General features: G+C 39.9%; 1 protein-coding gene across 2 annotated transcripts in view; it reads right to left on the bottom strand.

Annotated features, from left to right (window-relative positions):
• Positions 1-25216, bottom strand: part of LOC131069990 (uncharacterized) — a 216223-nt gene that overhangs the window by 65417 nt on the left and 125590 nt on the right. For both annotated transcript variants that reach the window (XM_059207103.1, XM_058005539.2), the window contains 2 exons: positions 17411-17488; positions 17142-17180 (listed from right to left, as the gene is read on the bottom strand). In XM_059207103.1, coding sequence (XP_059063086.1) covers positions 17142-17180; positions 17411-17488 — 117 coding nt within the window. The remainder of the gene's footprint in view (positions 1-17141; positions 17181-17410; positions 17489-25216) is intronic.

Here is a 25216-nt window from a genome sequence, read left to right on the forward strand (position 1 = left end):
GTACGGCTGTGGCGTGTGGTGTACTTGGCATACGGTGTACGACTTGCGATTTTTTTCCTCCTTCCTCCGCTATTTGTCTTATTCCGTACTGTTGGCGGGGTTTGCAAATTTTTCCTTTCTGTTTGTCTTTGGTGGTGCGGGGTATATATGGCGTGCGGGGTGCCACCGCACGATGACCCCGGGGTGCCACCGCACAGTGGGCACACGGTGACAGCAACTGGTTGAAGGCATTTTCGGCCACCCTAGGAGGAATAGCAATTGCTTGGTATATGGACCTGGATGCTCGGTACAAAACATCATGGAACAACCTGAAGAAGGCTTTCCAAGAGGAGTTTAAACTCCTATCGAATGACAATGAAATCGTGGCAGAGATTTAAAATGCCAAGCAAGGAAAATGTGAAAGTGTGCAGGCCTATAACAGAAGGCTAAGGGAACTGCTCAACAAAATGGAGAACCAGTCGGCTGGTGGCCTAAAGAAGAGATGGTTTGTTGAAGGATTGGTACCGTCCCTCAAACGGAAGATGGAGGTGGTCCCTCCGCCCTCGTATGACGAAGCATACAACCGCGCAATGGATATTGAGAGTGAAACTAAGACATCCTGAAAGAAGCGTCGGGTGAGTGATGGTGACAGTATGGATGAAGACAGCGACGGAAATCCAAGACCGTACGAGCACTCCGAAGGGATATGATGAGGATGATGAAAGAACTAAAGGCTGACAAAGAAAATGGCAAGAAAGGAAAGGAACTATGGTGAACCGACTGTAAGACAGAAGGGCACACTAAGGGGAGTTGCACTCGAAAAGCCTTATGTGACATCTGCCAAGTAATGGGCCATTCCATCAAGGAATGTCCGTACAACTTGAAAGCACGAAGCACTCAAGTGCTCTACGCCTAACCCGACCAAGTCACACTGCCAGCAACACCTTCGAAGCCGGCATCAAACTCGAACGCCTCTTCTGGAGGGTACCGAAACAACCAGCGAGATAACAAGTCCAACAATAACACACCGAGGAGTAGAATTCACTACGACGCAAAAGGACGACCCATGATCCAATGCCGAAAATGCAACAAATGCAATCACTTTGCACGGGAATGTCAAAATGGAGATGACGCGGGGAGTTTGCTCTGCAAATGGTGCGGTCCGAGAAATCACGAGGACACACAGTGTCCAAAGCAAAAAGGGGTGAATATGTTGGAGGTAAAGGAACCGGAGGAAGGTGTACTGGCAGTCACAAGATTGCAAAATAAGAAAGCCAAGTATCTTGACCCTTGCACGGAGAAGGAAAGACTCGAGGAAGTCAAGCCAAACATTGAACGTGCGATGGCAGAAGAACAGATGGCCTTGCACCCGGCTACCAATACCCCACTTTGGTCGGGACCAGAAAAAACTATCATTAAGCAGATGTTATAGACCACTATACCCGTATGGGTATCCGACCTCCTACAAACCATGCCGCAATTGACGATGGCCTTGACAAATGCAGCAGGTGACACCATCGCCGACCAGGAACACCGAACGACAACAAAATCATCTAGTACGGCTTTGGTGACGGTACCTGATACGGATGCCATAGATCCTATCCTGCTCACGATAAGCATTGGACGAAAACTTGTCATGGTAGAGATGGAGATAATGGGGCAGAAGCTCACAAACACCATTGTGGATAGCGGGTCTGGAGTCAAAGTTCTACCGGAAGAAACTTGGAGGGGTCTTGGCAAGCCTACCCTCTAGCCACCAACATTCCACCTCGTCAATGCGGATCAGCATGGCATCAAACCCCTCGGGACTCTCATGGCACAAAAGGTGGTGATCGGGACACAGCAATTCCTTCTGGACTTTGTAGTCATTCCAATGGAGAGAAAAGCGTACGATGCCCTCCTCGAAAGGGGATGGTTGATCATGGCTAGAGCCAATCATAACTGGAAGAAGAATACACTCTCATTTTAGAGTGAAGGCCATAAGTATGTGATTGACCTGACGAACCGGGCCGTCAGTGAAGAGCTTGTGTCGTCTGACTCCGACTCGGAGGACTCAAACAGATGGGAGTGGGGTTCTGAAAGAGACAAAGGAGGGAGGGAACTCAACAAGGAAGGAGTGCTGGAATTGGACGGATGCTCTGAAGATGGAACTAGTTCATTGCACGGACTCTTCCATTGGCAGATGGAGGATTACAAGGTCTTCCACCCGGAGTGCCACAAGCTGCAAATATGCGAGATTGGGTAATCAAGTGGCAGTACGAAAGAGCAGTCATTTCCCCAGGAGTACGGTAGGTACCAAGAAGGGATGGCATGGGTGGATGACACACCAGCCCACCAGTTTGAACGAGATAAACCTATCAAGCATGAGGAAAGGGATGTGAAAAAAATCAATCTAGGAAAGGACGAAGACCCGCAGGTGATACTTGTAGGGGATGATTGGAACCCCGTACTGAAGGCGGCGGCCTTCAGGATATTCCTGGAGTACAAGGACATCTTTGCCTGGACCTACAAGGACTTGAAGGGGGTACCTTCGGAACTGTGCATACATCGCATATCTCTCATACGAGGAGCCCAACCCGTATAGAGGATACCATACAGAATGAACAGGAACTACACGGCCAAGGTGAATGAGGAAATCAACAAAATGTTGGAGGTTGGGATCATATTTAAGGTGCAGACAAGTGACTAGGTCTCCCCAATAGTCATTTCTCTCAAGAAGGAGGCTAACCAAATAAGGAAATGTGTAGGCTTTAGGTACCTAAACGCAGTAACAATCAAAGACCCATTTCCAATCACACTCACGGACAGCATCTTAGAAGAAGTAGTTGGGCACGAGATATACACATTTTTGGATGGGTTCTCGGGATACAATCAGATAAGTATTGCGGAAGAAGATAAGCTAAAGACTACGTTCGTGGTGGAAGAGGGGGTGTACGCCTACAATCGCATGCCCTTCGGGCTATGTAATGCACCGGCAACCTTCCAAAGAATAATTTTGCACATCTTTGACAAAATGTCTATAGGGAACTTCAGGGCGTTCTTGGATGACTGGTCTATTTTCAATGATCAGGACACTCATCTGAAGGGACTCGGAGAATGTATGGAGAGGTGTCGGAAAGCTAGGCTAGCCCTTAACCCGAAGAAGTGTAGGTTTATGGTACCGCAAGGAAAGCTCCTTGGCCACATTGTTTGCAAAGGACTAAAGACAGGCCCAGATAAGATAGGGGTGATCATCAATATGGAGATCTGATGAATGTAACAGGGGTGAAGTCATTCTTAGGCCACATTGACTACTACCGAAGATTCATCAATGGCTTTGCACAAGTCTCCTGGCCCCTAGACAAGATGACAAGGAAGGGAGAGTCGTTCGTATGGCATACGGAGCAGGAAGGAGCCTTCAAGGAAGTGAAGGATCGACTATTGAGTGCACGGATACTAGTGTACCCGGATTGGAATAAAGAGTTTCACGTACACGTCGATGCCTCCAACTTTGCCATTGGTGCTACCCTCGTGCAAGTGGGGACGCAAGGACTGGATCACCCCATTTTTTTCGCCAGCTGACTTTTGTCAAGGGTCAAACAAAACTACAGCACAACGGAGAGGGAGGCACTTGGGATGGTGTATGCAGTTCAAAATTTTTGCCACTACCTGCTGGCTACTCCGTTCACGTTTTACGTGACCATCAGGCACTAATGTACTTGGTAAATAAACCAATCATCCAAGGTCGGGTAAGTAGATGGTTGTTGCTCTTGCAAGAATTCACCTTCACCATTATTGTCCGGCCAGGGAAGTCCCATGTGATAGTCGATCAACTGTCAAGCATCAGGTCAGGAGAGTCGGTCGAAGGGGTGAACGAGGACTTTTTGGATGCACACTTGTTCCAGATTGCAGTACTACCATTGTGGTACGAGAAGATCGGCCAATGCCTCTCTACTTCCACATTCCCAAAGGAGATGCCTCGGGGGGAACGGCGGAAGCTAGCACTGAAGAGTAAGACTTTCCAACTGATCAATGGCATGTCATATAAAATGGGACCTGATCAAATCTTGAGAAGATGTGTCATGGAGGAGGAAATCCCCTGTGTCTTGAAGGAAGCACATGACAGGTTAGCAAGGGGACACATGGGACCAGATGCAACTGCGAGGAAAATACTTCTGGCCGGTCTGTGGTGGCCAACTCTACACACTGACGCTCGGGAGTGGGTGGTCGGGTGTGACGATTGCCAACGTGCAGGAAAACCACTCAAGCGGGACTTCATGCCCCTCTTTCCCTCTCAGCCGCAAGAGCTATTTGAACTATGGGGTCTGGACTTTGCGGGACCCTTGAAGCCAAGCAGTATGCATAGGTGCAAATATATTGTAGTGGCTATAGAATACCTCACTAAGTGGGCAGAAGCGAAAGCCCTACCAGATAACACTCCTCTAAGTACGGCATGGTTCTTGTATGAACAGATTGTCACTAGGTACGAGATACCCCTTCAAATCACAAGTGATTGGGGAGTGCATTTTGTCAACCAAGTAATCCATACCATGACCATGGAGTTCAAAATCTTTCACAATCTCTCTAGTCCGTACTACCCCCGAGCTAACGAACAAGCAGAAGCAACCACCAAGTTATTGGTGTCAATAATTTATAAGCCGTGAGGGGTGGAGGAGGAGGATTGGGAGGAAAGGCTGCCAGTGGTGTTGTGGGCTTACCGCACGACCTACAAGGTCACTACAGGGCATACCCCATTTCAGCTCATGTACGGACAGGAGGCAGTGGTACCTACCGAGTACACCGTACAAAGCCTACGGATGGTGGTGGATAATAGACACGGTGATGAAGAGAGCTTGAGTGCAAGGCTCGATAGCCTAGTCAAACTGGACGAACAGAGGGTAATGGCACAATGGGCAATGGAGGTAGCGCAACAACAGCGGAAGTGCTGGCATGACAAGCACCTACGGAAGCTCAACTTCCGGCTGACGCAATTGGTTTTGAAGTATAACGACTGAAACGAACTCCGGCTGGAGAAGTTTAAAGTTTGTTGACTCGAACCCTATAAGATCAGAGAGGTCGACAAGAACGAGGCGGTGAAGCTATCCACCTTGGATAACAATCCAATCAGGGACCTAGTGAATGGTTCGAAACTGAAAGTCTACATAGAACGAAACAAACCTGTGATAGGGATCAACATGTTGGGATACGCCACAAAAGGAAATTGGAACATCGGCCAGAATAGGGAAGTGGAAGAAGACCTGGTGGTGAAAGCAGAGCCCCTATTAAAGGGATGAAGATTGGGCTAATCCGCTTACATGCACGAAAGAACGGCTTGTGTCGAAGCGGGTGGAAGGTGTTGTGGTTCCCAAGATCCACAAACACCAGACAAATGCGTATTTTGGGGACCCTGTTGTGTGGGTGCAGATCTTAGGTCACTGGAAGAAGTGGGCCCCATATGAGGGTCTTTGAGAAGGGTACATAGCATATGATATCGATGAAGAAGTTGAAACCAGAAGGAAAGCCAAGAATGCAAATAAAGAGGAGGAACCTGTAGACCTGGAGGAAGAACTGGACCTAGAGGAGTACGGGGCAACTCTAGGTCCTTGTTTAAAGATGGTGTTGAAAATGGAAGACTTGTTCATCATCGCCTCCCAACCAGGCAAATTGGAAGTCGGACCAAACTCATTATACCAAGTGATCCCTAACCCCGCAAGACCTTCGGAGGTTGACAGAGAAAAAATAACATGGTACCAACAGTACGGAGGTCGCTACATTGCGGAGCAGTATAAGGGGGTGGGATCCACTTCGTTAGTCGACAAGATATGGGACCTAGAGTACGTGGGAACGTATTGTGCACAAAAATGCTACAGGAGGATGTTGCACGTATGTATGTGGTTGCATGATTCGGAGATAAAGTAAAGGTCTCAGGATGCCCCCTCAGGTGTGAAGAGGAACATAGAAGGCGAGGACACTGACAAAGGACCAAATGAAACGTGGAAAGAAATCAGAACAAGTGGCAAGGGAAGAGCAAGAAGAAAATCAAGTACCCAAACAGCAAACGGGTAACTAAGGGGGCGAAAAGATCATTCAAAAGTGTTTGCAAAGGCAATAAGATACCTTATAGATCAAAAAGGGGGAGCTGAACGACGTAACCTAACCTTGAGACACTTTAGTAAACTAAAGGTACGAAAAGTTGCATTTAAGAAATATTGTCAAGTGGAAAGTTTAAAACAATTGTTAAGAAAAGGGGTATTAAAAGTTGGAAAAGCAAAGTATAGGGAAGAAATAAAAAGGTCAGGGTTACTAAGTATTAAAAAATTAAAAGGTAACGCAAAAGTGAAGGAAATAAGTAAGGGAAAGATAAAATTAATAAGAAGGCAATTATTTCATAAAAAGTTAATGGAGTATTTAAGCCTAACCCTAACCCTGAAAAGAGCAAATGACTATAAAAACCCTAGAGAAGCCCATTTTTACACCACACGGGCAAAAACCTGCTTGTGACAACGGAAGGACCAAGAGAGAGGAAGTGAGTCCAGAAGGGACTGTACGGCCAACAGGGACAGCAAGGGAGTGGAATCCGTACAACGTACGGATTGCACGTACAGATGTAGAGGAGACCGGACAAATCAATCTGCACGACGTTGCAGGTAAACCGTACTGCGACCATTGCATGGCATACGGCAAGTTAGTACAATGCACAGACGCAAAAACTCAAGAGAGGTCATACAGTAAAGCTGTACAGTCCACACACGCAGACTCTCAGGCAAGGCCGAACAGTGAAATCATACAATGCACACGCGCAAACTCTCAAGCGAGGTCGTATGGTGAAGTCGTACAGTGCATGGGTAGAAGACATCAAGAGAGTTCATATGGAAAAAGCATCCAAAGCCCACATACAGTAAATCGGGAGAGGCGGTATGGCCAGGCCACATGTAGTAGATTGTACGAACAGGAGGCAAAAGGTCGTACGGCAATACAAAGAAGGCCTTACGGTAGCGTACGAAGGTCGATGCAGAGAAGTCTGTACATGCAGGGAACAAGTACATATAAAATTTGAAAGCATTTGTTGGAAAATTTGTGCCATCCGTACAGAGTTATCTATAGAGTTTGCGAAAGTTGAAGAGGTTGTACGATCAAGAGAGGGAAGTGTACGGATCAATCCATAAGGTGGAGAGGCAGCAGCTAGTACGATGGTCCATACGAATTGGTGTGACAAAATTTCAAACAGTTATAATAACGATCAAGGACTTCACAGGAAAACGGACAAGAGTGTGAGGCAAAGAAATTACAGCACAATCATGACTGCTAAAGACCCAGCCAACAGCAACAACAAGGTGAAAATCAAACCAAAAGTACAGAAGGACTCGGAAGGAATTATTGCAGCAAATGTGGCCTTGAGAGTGTGACTGGCAATGAATGTCGTGCTTGGTGGGAGGAAACCCCTCCCGACCATGTCATAAAAGATTCTCTCAAAAAAGCGCAGGTGGACCATGCCATTCAGATGCCAACATTCAATATCAAGGATTTTGAACTGGTGTTGCGGACCATGGTGTCTGGATAAAAACAGCCAAGAAAGAGCCTCCATTCAATTCCAGGGCTGCATAGTACAGGTTTCCTTCAAGGTTGAGGACTTCAAGAGGGTATTTGGTATACCTGAGTAGGGGATTGAAGCATTCTTTTATTGCACCGAGAGTGGAGGATGCTGATGGATTTGGTGAAAAGTAGACTCACAGGGCCAGTCACACATCCGATATAGCCATTTGGATGATAGGGTTGATGAATGGCATCAAGTATGGCAAAGATTACAACTAGGGATAGCTTTTAACTGAGAGTATTCATGATTTCCTCAAACTGGAGCACAAAACATTTTATATGTGCCACCACACCATCAGTCTATTCCTGGATGCAGTACATTTACAGGTACCTCCACAGATGTGGGGTACTTTTGAACAACGCGGTAGGGTGGAACCCAACAAACCATCCATGTACTATTATGCCCACCTGAACACTCTCGGTGATACCATACAACCAACAAAGAGGAGGAAGTTGGACGTACCAGTCGAGGTTGAAGAGGATAGCAGCATGGAAGATTTCGATGAGGAGGTTGAAGAAACTGAGGAGTAGGAGAGTGGAGATGAAGCATTGTGAATGGCACCACACACAATCGGAGAAGAAGAGGAAGCGGAATCACAACAACAGAAAGGGGAGGAAGAGCAGCATGGAGGACTACGAGCACAGTGGAAAAGCACGCGGGTGAAATTCACACCCCCCAAATTACCTCCTTCAACGCACTTGGTACCGCAGGAAGCACTCAAAGTGGCCAACCCGATAGGCGACGTAAAACCAATAGGAGTGTTGTTCAAGAGAGTTGATGAAGGGGAACCTCCAACACAACAACGAGTGTCACTACCGCAGATTAGCCTAGCCGTACCAACAGCAGAGCATACCAATAGGCCAGCAAACCATATGGGTAGTGACCTAGGCGGCGTAGGAATGATGGACCGTACGGTGGCAGAGAAGGACGTGCAGCATAGTCCAGACGTAGCAGTACAGGAGGCAGTTGTACCAGAGGAAGCTGCACCAACGACAGTCGTACAAGAGATAGGTCCTAGTACGGCATGTACTAGTACGGAGGGGACCATGGCAGTTGAGAGAAGTACGGTATCAGTAGGGGTAAATGAATTTGGGGATGTACCAATGGTCTGGAGGAGTTGGCAATACTAGACACACTGGCTGACGAGGATATAGATGCATCTTTGGATGGGTGGCTAGGACAGTTTGCACTCACACCTCACCTTCCCACTCACAATAGAGGACCACTCTTATCACAGATCAGGAGGAGATGATGTCTGCAGAGGGGCAGAACAGAGCGACTGGAGGTGGTAGACATGACACAAAGATCATTGGTGTCGAGGAGAGCGGGTCCGAAAGACCACCAGCAGGTCTTCACCTCACCCCGCCAGACCCAGGACCACCAGCAGGTCTTCACCTCACCCCGCCAGACCCTAGCGATCCAACAAGCTCACTCCAGCGATTCCTTGGGGAGCTACAAGGGATCTCAGATATAGCACGAGGTATGGCACAGTTGAGTGGACAGATGGATGCCACCAACTCAGCTGACACTGAGAAGTTGTTCCACTTCATAGCTTCCGGATGTGTAGAGGAGTTTGCACGCCACTTTGAGCAGCAGGGGTGGCCAGACAGTAGTACATCGAAGATGGTACAGGAGTGGACGCACATGCAACTGGTGAAGGGAGTGGACACCTTGGGAGCCACCTTGCGCAGTATGGAGGGATTGTTCTAGAATGTCTACCTACAAATGCGACGGAGTCAGATAAAGAAACAAACCCAGTGTTTGTACGTAGCAAAATTGGAGAAGGAAGGGGAGAAGCGTGCGAAGTTAGCCGCAGTAGATAAGAACCTGAGGGTTGAGCTGGAGACAAAGGTGACCACTTATGAGGCCCGTTGCAGCACGCGGGAAAAGGAGGCACAGGCGCTGGCAACACAGGTGGCCGACCTCACTCTACAGATGGAGCAGAAGGACAAAAAACTATTGGAGGCTGCACACATGGTCAAGAAGGCACGGGAGCGGCAGCTAATTGCAAAGAAGAACCTCAGACTCCACGCAAGGTGACAACCTTCTTCTTCAACCACGATAGAGACGCCTCATCGCCCTCCTCAATCTTAGTCTTTTGTTTTGTTATTCCAACTCTTGTTGTACGACTACTTTTGGAGGGGGCTAATGTTAGGGGTCAATAACACATGTTAGTTTATAGTTAGTTTGGGTGTTTATGTTTTGTTATGTATGAATTGTCAAGAGGTTCCCGTGGGGTAGTTGGTAGTTAGTGGCAATTGGCAACTTGGCCAACTATTGAGTCTATATAATGTATGGATGGAACCTCAGCAAATGAGTATTGTACTGGGATATTTGAGAATCCAATAAAGATATCATTATTCTGCCATAGTTGTTCTGTAATTGTTATTTATACTTTAATATATGTTAATGTTCTTGTTATATGGATTGTTGGTACGTGTGGAATATTCGTGAGTTTACCAACCTCACCGTAAGGACTAAACATGCACCCTCACCAAGTTGCAGAACTTGGTACTTTAAAGGAACATGGAAACACTCCATGGTTGTGGGTAACCTAAAATTTGGAGGGAATCTCCAAATAAGGCTGACTCCTAGCTGGTTATCACCTATAACTGCTTATACTAACGCTTTTGCAGAGAAAAGGGTAAGAAGGATTACATAAAAAATGAAACCTCCAATCTAAGGTGATGCACCAAAATGATAATCTAAAATTACACAAACAAATAACACACAATAAAGCCAATAATAAAAGGCTCTTTTACACAACCAAATAAATGATAATCTTTGCATTAGTAGTTCATAAGAAGGCTGAAAAATCACTGTCCTGAGAGGAGAAAATACCCTTTCTCACAACCTAAGACTGATTATTTCATACACACAACTTATAACCGACAAATAATTATACTCTGCATAAAGGTACCAACATGGAATGAAGTTCCAAGCATAGAAAAACATCACAAGAATCTGTACTAACACTAAGAACCCACAATATTAGAAGAAATGGGAAGGTATGAATTGCTTATTACTACTAAAAGGTGTTACATTGTGTTACTCTGAAAAATGGGTTACACAACGGTCCACTTCTGCAAAAGAACTCAGAAAATTACAATATGCACCAAGTGAACAAGTAAGAACTCCTGAAATAATGAAGACTTGAAGATATATATGCTTTCCAAAAGCAGTCAATGAAAATCAAATCCCACCTCCTCTTGGTCGAGCAAACTCGAAAAACCTCCAATTCAAGGCCTAAAACAAGTCTAAAAGGGAATGGGCTTGAGAAAAAAGTCAAGCCACCCCATCTCCTACCATAAAAGCTCTTAATTGCACATTAAATTGCCCCTAAATATCTCTAAACAGGCCTGCAATTCCTCATAAATGCAAAAAATATCTCTAACTTCCTTATAAATGCAAAAAAGAAAAAATATCTAATAAAATGGTTTACAAATTATCACTTTAATAAATATCTTTTTTATTTCATTTGCACATTTTAAGTCAAGATATTAATAAATGTAATAAGAAATATATTTAATAAAGTGCTTTATCAATATAACTTTAATAAACAATTTTATTCTTTCATTTATTAATTGTAAATGAAAATAAGAAAGTTATTTAATAGAGTGATAATTTGATTGATCACTTTAATAGATATTTTTTCTTATTTTATTTACTGAACCCATGCTTTTAATTTCCATAAGATAATATTTATTTAATATTAACTGATTTATATATTATCAAAAACATTTTCGTTTACATTGATCAATTATCAAGTGATAATTCATAAACCACTCAATAAATATTAACTTATGCATTCAAAAGGGATGCAAAAATTAAAAACATCGACCTCCCTAGCTCAAGGGGGTATTTGTGAGGGGAAGAAATTAATAAAATCGAGGCAAAAAAATAACGCCAAAGCCAACATTGATGATATAGGGTAAAGAACCCTAAAGTCTTCATTTCCCTCTTCATTTGGCATTTGATACCTTTCAGTCTTCTCTGTTGCTGAGTGTCGCCACGAGCTAGGGTTTGGAGGCTTTTCTGGAAGAAAACGCAGAATCCTCTGCATTGGTAAGTTACTTTTGCTATCAAAATTGAGATTTTGACCTCCATTTTTTCAACTAAGGAATAGACGAATTTCTGCATGTTTCCTTTTGTATAGGCCACGGCCATGACTGGTTTTTTCATATTTTTGTTGATTTTGTTCTAATATCTGTCTCTTTGGCCACCATGCTTCGGTTTCTAAAAGATTTCGAAGGCATTCTGGAAAAGATGAAACCGAAAATCAGGCCGCTATGGGGTTTCGAATCTTGAGGGTTAAAAATGAGTTTTCTGGAAATTATTTGCAGGCGATAGCTTCACTATTGGCGGCTTCAGGTGAGCCTTACTTCCATACAAAAAACTTGGCTTGAACGCTTCTTGACAAAAAAAAAATGTGAAATCTTTCTGCCCTCCATTTTTTTTCATTTACTGAGAATAAACACTCGAAGGGCTGAGACCTTGACACTGAATTTGCTTTGATATATTGCTTTGAACCCTTAAAACAATGATATATATTCTTCATTGGAACTGTTTTGTTAAACCTTGAATTCATGGTGTCTTTTAATGTCTCCATATGACTCTATTGGCATATACGAATGTGTGAAACCTTAGCTACTATGATTCATGTCTCCATATGACTGATTTTACCATCTCTGAAGTTGCTATGACTGTATATTCTGATTGTAACGCCAACTTTATTGTGGTGACCTTGATGCATTCTTACTGTCTAATACCTCATGGACTGTTCTCTTGACTGCAAGATCTATTTATGCTGTCTTAGACACTATGGGCTGCAATCACACATGCTTTTCTCTGTATTTGTATTGGGATCATTTGCTGTTCATAGTGTTTTAATAGTTTCTTTGATTTTGTTGACTGAGACAAGCCTAGTTATGATTTTGACTGTGATAAAGAGTCACTATCAACAAGGTTGTGTTTGACTATCATGTTTTGATCTCCAGATGTTGTATTTGTTTCAGTTCTATACTTCACTATATTCTTTTGGCACATTCAAACCCTTTGTCACTATTTTGACTGTATTTTCACTGTATATTTTGTCAACACCTACCGGGCTGCTTTTGACAACTTTGTTGACTTCATTTCCTTGGTTTATACTAGCTGGGTTGTAGCTACTTTTTAATGTCATTTGATGAGCTTTGTATTCACTCCCTTAAGCACTATAGTATTGTCTTCAAAGGCTCACTACTATAAATGGCTATCATTGTATATTATGATGCTTGTTAGATCTGTACTTGTTCTCTGGTATCCTTGACAAAGATTGAGACTATTTCTTATGGCCGTTAAGACTATCATTTTCACTGTCTTGATTGCTTTAGGACCGATCCTCTGCTTGATTTAATTGCCATTTCAATGACTCACAACTCCACTATGACTGTCTTCCTTTATGTTGGCTGTGATTATATACATTTTTGTTATCAATGACTTTACACCTACTGCTACTAAATAACACTGGTTTCCTTGGCCCTCATTGATAAAGATACTATCATTATTTCATTGATGTCTCTAAAACTGGTGCATATAGCACATCTTGACTGCTATGTCTAGGGCTGCTAAAACCCTTGTTCTAAAGCTCACTACTATTTGATGCCTGAATATGCCATTAAGAACTGTAACTGAACACTCTCTGTATTTTTGTTGGGGCTGCTATCTTGAGACTGCACTTTTGTCTTTGGAAATGTGTTTAAAGGGTCTTGACTGTGATTGCGTTCTTCTCGCTTCAGGGTGACTCCATTGGTTAATGATTAGTTATTTATACCAGTGGACTCATTAATTCACCACTGTGAATAACGAACCCTTTCCTTAATTGAGTTATACTGAAGCAATAAAAATCCAGTCACCTTCAAACACATTTGCAGCATGCTGAGCTCAACCCTTGTGGGAGCCCATTTACTCCACATGTTGTAGTATTAAATGAAGTAATCAGCAATAAAACTTTGCCTGTATCTGCACATTGGACAAACTTGTTAGACAAAACCATGAGTTTCAGATTTGTTCTTTGTTTTCCATTTGATACATATAATGGTTAGACTGATATAATGCATTATAGGAGTAAATTGTGCATGTAATGATGATGTATATGCAAGGATATGGTAGCCCGAGCTTTAACACAATTTTCTCCCATCTCTTTGCAGACATTTGGAGTAACACGGTGACCTCTATGAGGAGTTGGAGATGAAGCTGCTCAACTGCGGGGGTTTGCAATTACAAGGCAATGACGGATCCCTTGTCTTTGTTTATACTTTCATTTCTATATGCATCATTTCCTTTAATAATGCATCATGGTAGTCATTCCCACGGCTTGTGTGGGAGCATTTCACTTGACATTCATGAATAATAAAAATGCCTTTTAAAATATGCAATGTTGTATGGTTCTTCTTGATTGTGAACAATTGCATTTATCTGAAGTTCTTTTATGGCATTCTATGGCATCTCTCGGCAAAACACTCAAATAATAGACATGCACCCTTAAAACTATAAAACTTAACCAGCTCCACTTGTTTGAGCTGGAAAATAAAAATGGGTAAAAGTAACTTGTATCATTAGCTATAAATCTAAATCATGATATATTTATTGCTGGTATGCTACTGTAGCTGCTGTAATTATTAATTATATTGCTGTTATACTACTGTGGCTGCTGTCATGATTAATTTTATTGCTGTTATACCACTGTGGCTGCTGTCATGATTAATTTTATTGCTGTTATACCACTGTGGCTGCTGTCATGATTAATTTTATGGCATCTCTCGGCAAAACACTCAAATAATAGACATGCACCCTTAAAACTATAAAACTTATCCAGCTCCACTTGTTTGAGCTGGAAAATAAAAATGGGTAAAAGTAACTTGTATCATTAGCTATAAATCTAAATCATGATATATTTATTGCTGGTATGCTACTGTAGCTGCTGTAATTATTAATTATATTGCTGTTATACTACTGTGGCTGCTGTCATGATTAATTTTATTGCTGTTATACCACTGTGGCTGCTGTCATGATGAATTTTATTGCTGTTATACCACTGTGGCTGCTGTTAAAATGCTGTCATCAAATATTTAACAGTCTTTATTAATGCCATGAATGATTTAGTTTTTAAAATAATATAAAGAACTTGCCTTGCCATCAGAACAGTCGAGCGACATCTCAGGTTTCCTAGTACTGCAACATGTTTCGGAAATAGTTTGAAGATTTGTACATTTTTGGGGATGGCCAAAGGATATCCCCTACCATCCCTCCATACCCAAAACACCATTGGAAACGGGGATGGGAGTTTGATAGCAGTATTGATACTTGACTGATCTCAAAATTTATGAGAAAAATCCATATTTCAAAATTCATGTACACTCTTGTTTACACTCACTCTTGAAGAGTACTCAAATATACTGAGAGGGGGGGATGAACCAATATATTATAACTTAATAATTTCTTTTTACAAAATGTTTAGAGGTACACAACCTCTTTTTGTGGGCAGCCTCCCACAAGGAGCTCCAACTCCTCTCACTGTTTTTTGTAGGCTCCAACCTATAGGAAGCTCTAACTCCCTAACTCCAATTCGTAGGCTTCAACCTACAAGAGGCTCCAACCCCTTCACTAATTTAGTGAGCTGCCACTCACAAGGATAAAGCTCACCCTTTACCCTCTTCACTCACCAAAATAAACTGATTAAATCTTAATCATAATTTCCTCAACAAACTGCAATATATAAGTTACCTAAACTTATCTTTTCACAAAGACTATTCTTATACATTCAAAAATTCTCAATAGTAGTTTTTCACAAATGAGACACTCAGTCTACTGTTTTATTCTTAAAAAAACATATTCTCTGTATTTCTTTTGCTTCCCAATTTACATAGAATCTATCTAAAGATCACTCTAAATCTGCTTTCTGTATATTCAGTTACAGTCGTATTTCTTATGATCTTCAATCAGATTTATACAGACCAGATTCTTCTGATCGTATTCTTTTATTGTCTCTGTATCAACATCTGCTAATAATTTCCTCTGGATAGCTGCTGAAACTTCATTTATTCCTCTCTATGACTGGCCAAGGAATTCTTCCAAATTATCTTTAAATCTGCATAATCTGCTCAAACTCCTCTATTCAAATCTTTTCAATATTTACACCCAGCACTATGCACTCACATCCTCCTATCGTTTTACACACATCATATATATACCTTTCACGTAACCAATCATAAGGTTACATCTTTTTGAAACCAAAGGTTGTGATGATATCCTTTGATAACTATCGATTAAAGACTACTTTATTTAATCTTTATTATATTATCAGGTATTCTCAAGGTCAATGTTGCTCCTTGTTCCATATTCCCGTCTATGACTCTTAAAGAGTCATTTGTAAGAGTCTTAGTTCTCTGTCATCCGATATTAGAAAAATACGACTTCTAATGATATTACCGCTGATCTGGTGTTTGCTAAATTCGATCCATGTTTTGATTTCCATTATATATATATATATATATATATATATATATATATATTCACAGGCTCCTTGCATATTGCATATTACTGTGTATCACTGCATACATGGCTGTGTACTACTGCATATTGCCAATATTAGTCTTCTAAAAAAAAATGCCAAACATATTAATCATTTGAGTATTATCACTATTCAATATTTGTTCTGTCTATCACTAGATTCAATACACATCCCCGTCTCCTTTTTACTTAGCGCTTTATTCACAAACATCAACACGGCTAAGACCTTTGAAGCGACGGTCCATGAATATTTGTCTTCCACTAAAAGCAAACTTATCAATATCCATTTCCTTTGTGCATAGTTCTTCCTTTAAAATCGTTGTCTTTAATACACCGTTGTTTGTTTATAATTAACAAACATTTATTCCAAGCGATGTATCTTCTAAATACTTCTCTCCTTAACACGTTCTCTGTGATATTAACATATGCAGATTCTGTCAGATATAATTTAAACTCCATCAGTATGATTGCTTGCTGTGTTCATCTACTGTGTTTTATCTGCTGTAGGTATATGGTGTTTATCTGCTGTGGGTATATCGTAATATACATCAATATGTTTATCAATCTTCATGAAATCACTTATACATCAATATGTTCATCAATCTCCATAAAATCACTTTGACATCAATATGTTCATCAAACTCCATGGTTATTAGTATGTATGTCTGAATATACAACTGTGCTTCAGGTAGCAATTGCATTTGACATCAATGACAATATTTCCATCAACTCTTACTCTGTGCAATTGGGAAGGCCTTAAATTAAAAAAGAATCTCTCTCTCTCTCTCTCTCTCTCTCTCTCTCTCTCTCTCACTCACACACACACACACACACACTCATTCATTTGCATTTTTTTGTTTTCAATGTATTTTCTTAATGATATCTCAAGAAACTACAAATGTCTTTATCTTATGGTATGCCAAGAAATTCCCAAGAAAGATATTTGCTTCAATGCATAGGATGTAGAGAATAAAAGATTGAATGTCAACATAAAACTTTCAAGGAACATAAACCAGTGATATCGGTTGCAAAACTTTACTTGATTTTGAAGCTTAAGGCCAACTTGCTTTATAAGCACCTGCACAAGAAAAATATGTAAATGAAAACTCTCAAATCTATGCAATAGATAGAAACTTATTATAGCCCAGAACTTTCAGATGTTTTCTTCTAATCTTACCAATAAAATTTAAACACAGTCAACATATCAAAAAAGAATCAAGAAAAATACTAAAAACTAAGCATGATTCAAATAATGCAAGAAAATAAACATGCTAAGGGACTTGATATCAATAGCCAAAATGCACTTGCCGCAATAATCATGTCAGCTCGATTTTCATGGAGGCCATTATAGCGCCTTGTAAGTGACACACCAGTGGCACATAATGCCTGTTACAACATTACATGGTATTACTTGTCATTAAAAAACGAATGGTAGTAAAAGATCAAGCTCTACATTTGTTAATATGAATCTAAAACTAGTATGCTCAAAAATAAGCAAATAAGATATCTTTAGCTCACGAGCCTTTATATTAAAAATTATGGAAATGCAGATATATAAAATTTTAAATACTTTGTGGTCAGTCGTGTGAAGTTTCTAACACTAATGCCAAATATTAGTCTTCCAGTAATACATGTAGAGCTTCTAGTCTTATCATTTTACTAAAGGTTAGACTAATTGCATGAATTGCTTAAAAATTTCAACAATGCTAACATGATGTTTTTTTTTTTGCCCAACTTGATCTCATTAACAGTTAAACAACCTAGACGCTAGCTTAGTTTTTCCCATGTTTATTATTGCATAACAGAATCCACCCATAGTTTCAAACAGCCTCTGCCAATGCCATTAACTTGACTAATGAGTTTGTAATTATGACCAACACTTGAAGCATTGTAATAAATTTTCGTCTTGCTGCTCTAGACCAAAGCATATATGCCATATTTAGTAACATGAATATCCTCAAGCTCTACAAACTAAATATAAGCTTGGCTCAATTCATAATCTACGTGGTAATTTATAAATTTAATACTGTTTTCTAATATTGTGTTAAAAGAAGTATTCATTATCTTGCAAGATAGAGTTGTATAAGGGCTGTAACATGGATCTCCCATTGTGACGTTGAAAATGGATGCTTCTAAAGTTAATATTACAACAAACAAAAAAATCCCTCCCAAACTCCACGACTTCTTCCATGATCAATCAAACTTGACGAGGAAAAAGAATACACCTGTAAGGGGCATCAATCATCCCTCCTCAACTATTGGGAATTGAGGTGTCTCAACCATAGAAACAGGACTTGCACAAACTCGCCCAGACTTGGCGAGTCCGAGGACGAGTCATGCTCGGCAAGTCCTAGGGGCTCGGACTCGGATTCGTCCGAGTCTGGCAAGTAAAATCGCCGGACTCGCCGAGTTGGTGAGTTTGGCTCAAACTCGGCAAGTCCTGAGCCCCAAACTCGGCTACTGCCTAGCTTAAGTAAAATGACAAAAAAAAATATTTTAAAAAGTTTTTTTAAAATGAATGGTCTCGTCTTTGTTCACTACAACCTCCGCCTGAGAATGAGAAAAATTAGGGTTACAACATGTCAACCAATAGAAAAATAACACCCGACGCCTTTATTAAATAATAAGTTTTTTTGGCCTCGCGGGGCGCTGCCCCTCGACCCCGCCCTGTATCACGACAGGGAGCATGCAAGGGGCGCTACCCCTTGACCCCACCTTGGGGGTGCTGCCCCCAAACCCCTGTCAAAAAATATGGGGGGAAACTGCGTCGATAGAAGTAGGGAAAATTTAACCTCCGATTTTGACACCGATTGGATCGACCAGGTAGATATAGAGGCTAAGACTGTAGCCATGGCAAAGGAGGAGCAGAGAGCACGAGCACAGACAGGAGATTCAGAGGCAGATAGTGACACGGATGTTCCTGATGTTGGTGAGCATGGCATGGTGTCACGGGGAGCGGCCATGGTTGTCCAATCATCCAAGACCTACCTTAGACGCCTTCACAGGGGGCCGGGGCCGAAGGGTGTTGCCATGCAGGCTTCTCTGAGCCATAGGCTTGTAGCTATATTTACCTTTGATATTTGTATGAAACATTTGATGATGATCATATGATGACATGTATTTTTTATTCCATGAGTTTTGTAATATTGTATACACTTGACAATATTTATATATCTATGTTTGTTATTTTCTTCAACTACAATCTGAGTTTATGCTTATGTGATTGATGCATACTTGTGTATGTAATCAAATGAACCGAGTTTGATGATGTTATTGTGTCTTTAAGGTGTATTCAATAAAGGGTGTCTGAAACAAGTTTTAAATCTTTAAAAATCTCTAAATTTCTTGAGTTTTTCACTTTCCCGAGTCCAGCCGAGTTTGACGCCGAGTCCCAAGTCCGAGTCCGAGCTGAGTCCGAGTCCCATTTCTTTGGTCTCAACCTTAGCAATTCTAGAGTTATTTATTTATTATTATTATTTTAAATTTTTACATGGTTATTTGGCATTTATGAAATTAAATATTTGTGCTCCATCATAAGGCGTGTGAGTTTTTTGAGTTGGCACTTTTGCCACATGTCGGCACCTTTAAAAACAAGTTATTAATTGTCAAATGATGCCCATTATTAGTTGGCCTATTTTTAAGGATGATATGACGAATTCTATGACAACTGTAAGGATTAAAATCGGGGGTATCATTTTGGATGTGAGAATCAATTATGATGATACACATCAAAGAATCCTTACATAACCTATTTATAGTCTATAACGCATGTATGAGTATCTCCTATTATTCAGGGATTCTTATAAAAGCTTGTAAGGAGATCATATGGAATTTTACTATAGTATTTTGGAACCTTGTTTTGACTTGTGGTAGTGTTTTATGGTGGTATTTTGAGCCCCCATGACTATATCTTAAGGGCCTGAGGTGGAGACAGCATGAGATGTTTTACACATACACAGATATTGCTAGATTCGATGCAACATTAAGGAAATATTTATGTATTATAGTCTCTTTGAAGTATGATACAAATTTGCCCTCTTTTCGTGGTGGAGTTTTTTACTCGAAAGGGTTTTATCCACATAAATCTTGTAGAACACAGGTTTACTACTGACAGAGAGGGGGGTGAATCAGTAGTAAAAAAAAACGTGATCTTCTTTTCCAACTTATTGAAAGCTCTTAAACTGAATCTTCAAATGAAAGCATCAAACTAAAATTAGAAAATATGCATCCCACAAAAGAACCAATACAACAAGAAGATACGTACAAATCCAAGATGGGAAAACGACAGTGAGAAATGCTGTTAGGATCTACCATCCTAATCCAGCCTCCCAATTAAAATGATTTACAACCTTTTTAGGGCACCAACCCAAGGAATCACCAAATTCCTTCTCCCTAAGACCACCAACTCTTACAACCACAATCTTGTCAATCTGATCACCAACTCAGAATCCTTATGGCACCAACCAAAAAGATATTGCAAGTAAGATATAAATGAATCAAATCTGCAACATTGTGCTTTACATATTCTGAAGATATTGAAATAAAAACTTTTCAAAACCAGACAATGTGAACCTTCAGAAATATTACAAACTGAATAAAATAAATAACTTGAGCTGATCCAAATCCAATCTGCATATGAACCCTCATAACCTCTGTATTCCTCGGGAACTTTCAGTAAATCTGTTTATAAAAACTTGAAAAACTTCATCAAATACATTTTGTTATTCAAGCTTCGAATTAATCAAATACAATGTATGTTATGAATGCTCAATATTATGTAACCTGTCTTTATTACTGCATACTTACAGCACGTGATGATCTGCTATTATCAAATACACACTTGCAGTATTATTCCTCTGCAAATGATGTCAATGCTGCTTCTACAACACCAAGTTTATGAAGACGTTTTGAAACTGTACTTCTTTGATTCATCAACACTGCATGCAGCAAACTGACAGCATTTCTTTAATAGAACAACACAGACTTCTATCTTTCTCTGCAATGGTTTTCACACATTTTTGTTCTGTAACATCAGACTTAATATATTTGTCTATGTCTGAACTTTTTCATTCTCAGAAATATACTGTCATTAATTGCATCCTCACAATTCACATATTCTCTCACACTTTTAGCAACAATACATATCATCTTTTTATTGATGCTTTGTTCCTTTTTTAAATAACAATGTCAGTTGAAAAGTTTGTTGAAAGTAGTTGTCAAGTGTCAAACTACATTATGCAGTTATCACCGGATTCTTCTAAACAAGCATAAAAACAAACTTTTATTGTCTAGTGTTCAAAACAAACAAATGAATCGAACACCTTATGCAGTTTCTAAAGAGATGATGATTAGATTGAAGAACAGTTATAAGTTATCACCAACATGAACTGACTTCTTAACTCCTCCACGAACTGACTTCTTACAAAAGTATTATAAACACTTACAACCAAGGACTTAGCAGCAATATCATTAGCACATATTTCTGGTTCCAAGGCAAGACGGTCCTTTGTTCAACTACTCCAGACATGGTATAATCAACATGAAAAAAGAAACAGAATGATAGTAACAATTATATTCTTATATTCTTATCAACATTATACTGTCCAATTAATATGTATCATAATATTCATCATAAAGTTCTGTGTATGTGCATCCTGCAGACGGAAGTACAAGTCAAACCCTCTGCAAATACGATACTGCCAATGACATCAATGACAAACTGCTAACAAATCTATGTTATGTCTATGGCTTATGAGTAGTGCGTTTAATTTGCAGTTAGGATCGTTTTCCATTCATTTCTACAAGTTAATATTGTAGATTTGCACGTTATATCAAATTTCCATATTGCAGCAGTTGCCTTCATTTCTAACATCTAGTATTAGAGCCTAGCCAGCTTTGTTTATTGGGTGCAAGTGTGAAGGTTTTCGGTGCTGCACTGGGAGTTTTGTTTTGCAAATTTATATTTGGAGTCATGGCTAAATCTGCATCTCGATTGGACATTGAGAAGTTTCATGGATCTAACTATGAAATGCGGAAGTTGAAAATGGAGGATATACATGAAGAAAGAGATCAGTGGGTGGCTGCAAAAGAAGAAAAGAAACCTGATGCAACTAGTCAAGTCGATATGGAAAAGATGGACAGAAAGGCACGAGGTACTATCCATTTATGTCTTGCAGATTCTGTCCTCCAGAATGTGTCTGAAGAAAAGACTGCATTTACTTTGTGAAAACGTTTCAGTGAGATTCACAAGCCAAAACCCTTGTTAATAAACTATACCCAAAGAAAATTGTTTTCTCTTAAGATGAAAGAAGGTGAATGTATTTTTGAGCATTTAAATTTGTTTGATTTGATTGAGTCAACTAGCATCAATAGATGTTAAGGTTGAGCAAGAAGACAAATTCATTGTGCTCCTTTATTCTTTACCTGACACTTGAGAAAATTCCATTCTTGCTATCACTGCTAACCTCGAAGATTCAAAGATGGATGCCCTTGTTGCAACTTTGTTGGCACACAAAATAAGGAGAAAAGCTATGGATAGCTCGAGCGATGCTCTCCATGTCAAGGGTAGACCTAATGTCCCCTATTGGGACTTTACCCAATTTGCCCTAGAATTCCCAAATGAGGTATGGATTATTTTGGGAAATGTAAATTGTCAACTTAATATATTGATTTAGAGCCTACAACTAGGTTAGTTATCATTATGAAAGATGAATAAACTGTAATGTCCCCTACTAAGTTTAGGCCTGTTATAACAGTAATTGATTTATTTCAATATACTTGTGACTTAAACTAAATTGATTAGGAGACAACTCTATTTTTAGGTCTTTCCTTAACATAAATCAAATCTGTGATATTCCATACTTTTAAATAATTTATCAATTATTCATGAATAAATTATCAATCCACCATACTAGGCAACTAATTCTCTTATTAGATAATTGATTGTATCATCCATAATTCTTAATGCAAAGTTAAATCCTTGTTACTACTCCAATTTTAAGGAAGGAGATGACTATGTTGCCAAGCGCTTAGATACCAAACTTAATAGGCTCCCTCAAAGTTTACAGATCCAAGCCCTTACCCTATCTTGGGACTATGCCCTCAAGGTTTACGGGACCCTAATCCCTACCCTATCTTGGGAATCATCCTATTGGCTGGATTTAGACTGCCCCTCTTGGAAACAACTCAATTCCATCTTCTTAAATACTGACAACAATAACATGATTCAGACTATAAGTATACTAACTTCTCATGTATTATGAATATATATGAAAGTAAGTATTGTTGTCATACATATTGTAGTCTATATTAATATTACTACTAAATTCTGCATAACAAAATTATCAGGCTTCATATATTAAGCATACATATTCAGCACATCCCCATGCATACCACCAAGAACAAAGATGGCATTGCCTGTAACTTAATAACAGTTCTGATCTGACCCAATCCATGGTAACATTTAGTTGACTAACTTCTCATGTATTATGAATATACATGAAATTAAGTATTGCTGTCATACATATTGTAGTCTATATTAATATTACTACTAAATTCTGCATAACAACATTATCAAGCTTCACATATTAAGCATACATATTCAGCACATCCCCATGCATACCACCAAGAACAAAGATGCTACTGCCTGTAACTTAATAACAGTTCTGATCTGATCCAATCCATGGTAACATCTAGTTCTGATCTGATCTGATCTGATCCAGTCCATGGTAACTTAATAATATTTGTTTGGAACTGCACACTGCACTGTGAGCATTGTAACATTTAGTTCACTGTTATATTAGATTTCACCAGCATCTAATGAATAATGTAATGTCCCCTACTAGGAGTAAGCCTGTTTCCCATAATTAAACCATATATCGCCACATTTATCATGCCTTTAATCTGATTATTGAAACTGGAGAACAATTAATTATTCATAATACAATCAATAATTATTATATTTAGGCCCTGCTAGTTCTCAAATCAACAGGTCCCCAAACCCTAGAGATTTAGCCACTTTCTCATCAACAAGTTCAACACTGGATTTGGCCAGCGAACGAAATTCAGTTGCAAAACTGAAGTCTCCTGCACTTTTGGCTCTGCTAGACCAAGGCGGGTGTACCTCACAATGTCCTAATGGCCTATGACAACTTTATGCTCGGACATTGCCTACTAAAGTAGATTACCTCAATGAAAATATACCAAGGAAAGATAGATAAACTCTTGGTTCTAGCTTCAACCTCAGTTTATATCTTTTATGCATGCATTGAGATTGGTTCTCTATTCTAACAACTACTCCTACTGCAGAAAAAGAAAAGGTGAAATTAGAATGATTCTGAAATGTCAATCTGACCAGTGCCTACTTCGGGTGAATAGAGTCCAATTTGCAAACAATCAACACTTGCTATGCAACATATTCAATGAACATCTTTGAACATGTTATGACTTGCACAACCTGTTCAAAAAGTCATACAGACTAACTAACACTTCAATCCAACACACACTGTAATGATCTTGAAAATAGAATTGAACTCTTTCATTAAAAGTGACCCATATTCAAAATCACACACTCCTACTTGAAGAGGACGAATTCATATGTCATTAACATAGAAATTAATACAACATGTGAACACAAAGCATGAGACAATCTGAAGATGATCTTCTCTCATTAATATTCAAAAGCATACATATATCATAACAATGGACACCTACAGAGAGGAAAAGCTTTCTCTCTATGTTCCTTGGCTCCTATTATATGCTATTTGGAAAATCTTCAGAATCCGTCTTTTTGGCCTTGAAATCCCTTTTATATCGACAAGAGAGCAAAACAAGCTACAAGGCCAAAAAGAACACTTGGCAAAATCTGACAGCTTAAGATTACAAAAACTCTACTGCGCACAATCCTTCTGGAGGCATTTAATGCAAATGGTTGCAAGGACAACCACCAGCACTGTGAATCTGATGGCAGGGCCATCTCAACAATCTTCTTGAGCCGTGAAGAAAATCTGTCCCACTTCAAGATTAGCTACCATTATTAACTCCATAATCTACCATCTTGGATCAATCCACGAGAGTAGATTCCTTAATTAAGTAACCTTCACCTACCCATAAGAT

Source organism: Cryptomeria japonica, chromosome 6, assembly GCF_030272615.1.
Source record: "Cryptomeria japonica chromosome 6, Sugi_1.0, whole genome shotgun sequence".
Classification (NCBI taxonomy): Eukaryota; Viridiplantae; Streptophyta; class Pinopsida; order Cupressales; family Cupressaceae; genus Cryptomeria; species Cryptomeria japonica.